The following is a 6,382-nucleotide window of genomic DNA, read 5'->3' on the forward strand; positions in this document are numbered from 1 at the left end:
CACAGACACACACCTTTTTATTAGACATCAGAACCACAGTGATTATTACTATAATTACCGATCGACGATTACGTCACAATAATATTACCATCGTTTTGCTTTAGATAGATAAAGACAGTATCAACAAAATGTGAAGCAGATCATTCGAAACATTGAGAAAGAAAAGAAAACTAGAGCATTTAAGTAACAAACTTTCAACAAACACCATCGCAGAAGATTAATAATGTGTTAAATGCATTAAACGACACGGACAATAGGAACATAATGCGGTAAATCATTTAATAAATTAGGAAATGCATGAGAATTAATTACTAACTGAAATTCTAAATAATTCCTCATATCTGATTAAAAATCGAATTTTTTTTTTAACTAATAATTCATTTGTTTTTTAATTTAAATAATTTACTTTTCCACTTGTTTTTCTTCATATACTGGATCATGTAGTGGCCCAAAATCCACACGTTTTAATTTAAAACTATAAGATATATTATATAATTCGTCACTTCTAGATATCTATTCATGTTACTCATCTACCGAGTGACTCGACTGATGTACGATTGCTCACCTCATTACTCTGATATATTTAGCTGAATTGTTATTTTGACATAAAAGTGGAGGTAGTATCGATTCACCCTACGTGAAGAGTTATGTAACTGCACGAAAAACTGTCCGAGAGCTTTTTTAGACACAGACACCTCAATAGATCTCACGATTACATTTAATAAATGATTAAATGTAAGCTTCAGAGGGAAAGAATCTACACATCTAAGAGCATTTCAATGAACATCGATGAATTTTAATTATTATTTATGTCTCCAGAATAGAGTCAGTCTATGGGTTGGATATTTATACCTCTTTTCCATTGACGTAGTGCTAGAGTTCGTTCGCTGTGCATCCATGATCTCTTAAATAAAATTAAATAACAATTTGAATAAATGGAACTAATAATAGAAGTCAGATTTTTACCTTTTTTTTCATGTACTTTTAATTTTGTCTTACATTAACACAATGTTGTCTGTATATTGTATGTGCTGCTTATTCAAGAGGGATGAAAGCTGTGTTTAACTAAACAAACCTCTTGGGTTCTTGGGACTTTTTTTGTTTCTAGCTAGAAAAATGACAGAAAACTCATCAACCCTGAAACCAGGGCATGAAATTGCATCACCACGACACTCATATACGGTATATACAAGTATTTGCCTTAGATAGATTAAAATGCACACGTATATTCTCGTCTGTTTACGACTACAGTTGAGGAGACGCTTCACTGAAGTACTGATGTTGTTGCTAACATAAAGTCAAGAAATAAATGTTTCTGTGGAGGTTCTTTCCTGTAAACTCTGTCTGTGAACTCTCAAAGAACAACCTGCAGCCTTCGGTCATGGCTGCCACGGACTACACTACCCAGAATGCAACACCAGAACACAGCTGACACGTTTGCATTAGATACGTTGGTCAGTCTGTGGAGCGCTACTTACCTGTTTCTAATCTCACAAACACTCACTTTCAAAGAGACTTTCATTCAAACTGGCTTTACTTATTTTTGCAATCAATATTAACTTATCATGCTGTGTTTCTTTTTATTTAAGTTCTATAAACAACACAATGTCTAAGCCTTATTTACGAAGTTTGTGCCTCATCTGAGCCTGGCCGGTTTACTGACTTTAATCTCAACCCTACTGTCTGTCTGCTTGCCTGCCTGTACGTAGGTTAATAAAACTACGCATCATGTCTTAGAGCTAGCTTAAAACTAGCTGAACCGGGTCTGTGCCACAAATCAGTGCAAATAGTTAGCCGCATTGTGGTCTGTCCTCACATTGCCTTTCTCATTAATGTCTCCTTGAACATCACTGGAAATAAAGAAAAAAACATGTTGCACTTTTTTTTTTTGGACAAAATGACACACCAGCACCATGTCAGCGGATAAGGGCTAATAAAGGATCTAGGGACTCCACTCTTTCTGATGGATAGACTAGTGAAGATAGTGAAGCGTCTCAGTCATCAGCGGTGACCTGGTCCTCTGGAGCTGCGTTAGGGTCCAGGAAGTCCGGGTGCTGCAGATCCTTTAAGTACTTACTGGGGGTGATTGTGTGTGTAGAGCCTGTAAAGACAGATAGGTCTTTCTTAAGCATGATGCTTAAACTCCAAAGTTCATATTTATTACTGTAAGAGAACAGAGTGCGTCTGGTCCCTATAGTGCCGGTGCTGCTAAAGTGAAATTGTACAGCTTCACCTTCATTACAAGAACGAGGGACAAGGGAAAGACTGTTTATAGCTGCTATAAAAAAATTTGCTGCACAATAAAAGGAATTGTTCTCCAGAAAAACCTTGGCTAAACTAACTAAAACAATGCTTGTCTTTCCCAACGACTCACTCTTATCCTTTTCTCTAATACTTAAAAAAAACACAGAGATTTTATGTTGTATACAGTAAAAGCAGCCATATGAGAGCTTCAGAAGTGCTTTGAGATGATCTGCTGTTAGACTGGGTCACAGAAAAGAACAGCGTTTTCTCATTGCTATTTACTTTAGCAGTAGTTCTTGACATTTTAAGTTCAGAGAGCAGAAAGGTGTCACATTTACTCGAGTACAGAGTCTCCACAACCCATCTCACCAATAAGAGCCTCCCATTTGCCGTTGGCCTGCGTGACCTCGTAGGAACAGCGCATTTCGCTGTAGGTCACGCCCCCGATGATGAAGACGATGACCCGAGGACCTGTTCGCATTTCTCCTGGACTTTTATTCTTGTGCCAGTTTCCATACCGTGCACTGCACAGAGAGGAGTAAAGTATCAGAAAAAAAACAAGAACAAGTGTATGTTCTGTGCTTGTGTGTATGTGTGTGTGTGTAAATACTGTAAATGTGTGTAATTTAATCTTACCTGGTAGCCGTTGTGGTTTTGCACGAGGCTGTCCGTGTAGAGATGTACGGATATTGTTTGGGATCCAGTTTGTCTTCGATAGCATCCTGTAAAAAGAATGGGAACAGATTCGAAATGGAGAATGAAAGAAATGATTTGTGATGCTGCAGAACAGGAAGCTGTACCTCCATGATGTCTTTCACAAGAGGAGTCCATCTGGAGAGCTGGTAGGTCTGCTCGCTGATTCGTTCCTTACGATCAGCTTTCTTCTTTCGTGTTGTGGATTGCTACAAACATCGAATAGATAAATAAATCAATAATAAAGAGAGATGCAGTGATCTCAGTATGTGTGCATGTTCTTAACAACAGGAAGAACAAACTTTACATATAAAGTTGTTCACATGTTGGGGGTTTATTAAGTATATTAAGTGGTGTAGAGAAAGGACGGACGGATGGATGATACGTAAGGACTGTTTTATTCCTGTCATACCATAGCAATTTGCAGTCACTAAATACCTTTTATCTATTTATAGTTTTAATGACAACTAATAATAACATGGGGGCACGGTGGCTTAGTGGTTAGCACGTTTGCCTCACACCTCCAGGGTTGGGGATTCGATTCCTGCCTCCGCCTTGTGTATGTGGAGTTTGCATGTTCTCCCCATGCCTCAGGGGTTTCCTCCGGGTATTCCGGTTTCCTCCCCCGGTCCAAAGACATGCATGGTAGGTTGATTGGCATCTCTGGAAAATTGTCTGTAGTGTGTGATTGTGTGAGTGAATGAGAGTGGTGTGTTCCCTGTGATGGGTTGGCACTCCGTCCAGGGTGTATCCTGCCTCGATGCCCGATGACGCCTGAGATAGGCACAGGCTCCCCGTGACCCGAGAAGTTCAGATAAGCGGTAGAAAATGAATGAATGAATGAATGAATGACTAATAATAACATTTATGGTGAATGCTTTATGGTGAAAAAACTTTAAAAAACAGCTTCTGACTGTCAAAAAGTGCTGTCACTGGTTTCCATAATGTGAAGCAGCAGAATAAACAGCCACAATGGTGTAAAGCGTACAATTCACTAGCTAGCTTGTTTTTGTAGGTAACTCTTGAGTAATAACAGGTAAAGCTAGCTTATGGTAAATGAGCAAGACATGATCTGATACAAGCAATACAGCTTTCTGCTTATCTATTGCAGAGGTGTAACTAAAACTATCCATCTTGATAGATTTAATCACACATTTTCTGTAGCTGTTAACTGGCTAATTTTGTTCAGCTAGCATACTTCAATTACAGTTTTATAGCAAGCGAACATAGGCTAACTAGCTTTAGTGAGTTTAGTTTTGGATTATTTTATGACATTTTGTTTATTATTTGGTTCCAGTCAAGTGAGCACATAATCAAAACTCGTGAGTTTGTTTTAGAAAACAAAAGTAAGGGGGATTTCTTTTCTTATTAAATCCATGTGGACCATCTTATAAGGACGGGTGACCACGGATTCTACACAACCACTCAGGTGCATTTATATGATGTCATACTTCTCCATGGCAACAAATATGACTCCTGAACATTTTACAGGTTGTCATGGAAACCTGCCAGTCTGAGATATTTCAGCTCTGGCTGACCTGCTTCTAGTAGATAATCCTTCTGTGATTAAAAAGGTTTGTGTATTGTTTATTAAATTGTGCACACGGAGACATGAAATTCCACCTTTATTTTTAATAAAGCTGGAACACAGTGGGTCCGACTCACCTCTGTGATGATGGGCACTCCCATATGAGCCATGTTGGAGATGATGTCACTGTCCTCTGGAGGGATCTGTGCATGCTGAAGAAGTTTACAAAGGTTCTCCTCGGTTACACCTAACACACACATAGAGGAACAACCACAAATCACCAGGTCTCACGTCAACAACGGCGTGCGATGATAAACAGTACTGAGATTTGCAGCCTGGAAATAGAACTCGAACCATTTTTGAGGAAGATGTAGAGGAGAATGATACGGATCTTGTCAAAGATGGTGATGTTGGAGTCCAGAAGGACTGGCACGATCGCTCTCATGGGATCTTTGAGCTTCTCACCTTCTGCATCTGCACCCATGGCCAGATCCTGTCAGAGATAAAGAGGGTAATCGGTAAATAAATGATGTCTTTTAGAGAACAACCTTTTCTCAATTGCTATTAGTGCATTATATCTCCACGGGTTGCTATGTTTCCCTGCTGAAATCATGTCTATCATCAGTTACTACATACCAGCAGTTGTTCTCAGTTACTATGGTTTTAATCTGGATGAGAACAGATGAGTTTTTATAGCAAACTGTGTAATAGCCTGTTCTTTGCGTCATATTATTTAACAGTGATCATCTACCGATAGACCTGCAATTAAAGGAATCTACAGTACTACTAATCCCTCGGTAAATTAGTAGAATCTACTGATACAAATCTACAGAATTTGCTTTAAAAGATTAAGAAAAGTCATTTGGAGCCATTCATGGCTGGGAAAAAGAGATCACCGTGAACTAAAAAGGGTGATTAGCATATGTATTGGTATATAAATGAAACTGTTAATGTTCTATCAATTCATATAAAGATTTGTTTTATTAATTAAATGTGTATATGTAGCTAAGTTTTGCGCAAGCCTTTTCTTCCAGATAAAATTGCCATTGACCTTCAATGATCTCCTCTTACAATTATTCAAAAGAATCTCTTTGCTTGCAATTATATATATATATATATATATATATATATATATATATATATATATATATATATATATATATATAATTTTACAGTGTATGATTTTCTTTATATCTGTTTGTCTATCTATTTGTTTATCTGTTTGTAAGTATTCTTTTTTTTAATTTCCATACCTCCCAGTATTATTGACTCTAAACCAAAATCTTTAGATGTCCTTGAAAGTTTTAGCAACACAGTGAAAATAGAAAGTTTTTTCAAACCAGCTGTAAAAACATTTTGCAACGTTTTGCCATTTTCTGTCACGCCACTGAAGGCATGTTCATAAAACACTTTTTGATGTTTTTCTTTGCAATTTTAACAAATCAAAAACATTCAAAAGGTCTCATCTGCTCCACAGACCATAAACATAAAAAGATATCATGTAAATGAGCTGCTGAGTACATTATATTTCATTACGATATACTTCTATGTACTGTATGTATGTAGGTATGTGTGTGTGTGTGTCTGTGCATGAATGTGTGTTTGATTGTGTGTGTGTCGGTGTGTGTACAGTATGTGTGTGTATGTGTTTATTTGTGTGTGTATATGTGTGTGTCTATATATATATATATGTGTGTGTGTGTGTAAATGAGTAGCTCTACCTGCTCCACACGGCAGAGTTTGTCTACTGTCCCCTGGTAATGCTTCATACAGTCCTCTGCCAAGTGCAGGTGAGTAGAGTACTGTAAAGACGAGACAGAATATCAGACCTGTCTGATTCATCCTGACGTTTTCAGTGGATAATCTTATCTGCATTCTGTACTGTACCTTGCTAAGCTCTTTCTGGTACTGCGGCAT

The 6,382-nt window shown here is 37.8% G+C and overlaps 1 protein-coding gene across 3 annotated transcripts in view; it reads right to left on the reverse strand.

Moving 5' to 3' along the window:
- Positions 1-6,382, reverse strand: part of stxbp1b (syntaxin binding protein 1b) — a 24,519-nt gene continuing 18,137 nt past the window's right edge. For all 3 annotated transcript variants that reach the window (XM_027162713.2, XM_047818173.1, XM_027162712.2), the window contains 8 exons: positions 6,353-6,382; positions 6,187-6,267; positions 4,820-4,958; positions 4,603-4,712; positions 3,045-3,146; positions 2,881-2,966; positions 2,614-2,768; positions 1-2,101 (listed from right to left, as the gene is read on the reverse strand). The exon at positions 6,353-6,382 is cut by the window's right edge and continues 36 nt beyond it. In XM_027162713.2, coding sequence (XP_027018514.1) covers positions 1,995-2,101; positions 2,614-2,768; positions 2,881-2,966; positions 3,045-3,146; positions 4,603-4,712; positions 4,820-4,958; positions 6,187-6,267; positions 6,353-6,382 — 810 coding nt within the window. In that variant the 3' untranslated portion in view covers positions 1-1,994. The remainder of the gene's footprint in view (positions 2,102-2,613; positions 2,769-2,880; positions 2,967-3,044; positions 3,147-4,602; positions 4,713-4,819; positions 4,959-6,186; positions 6,268-6,352) is intronic.

The sequence above is a fragment of the Tachysurus fulvidraco genome, chromosome 9, assembly GCF_022655615.1.
Source record: "Tachysurus fulvidraco isolate hzauxx_2018 chromosome 9, HZAU_PFXX_2.0, whole genome shotgun sequence".
Lineage (NCBI taxonomy): Eukaryota > Metazoa > Chordata > Actinopteri > Siluriformes > Bagridae > Tachysurus > Tachysurus fulvidraco.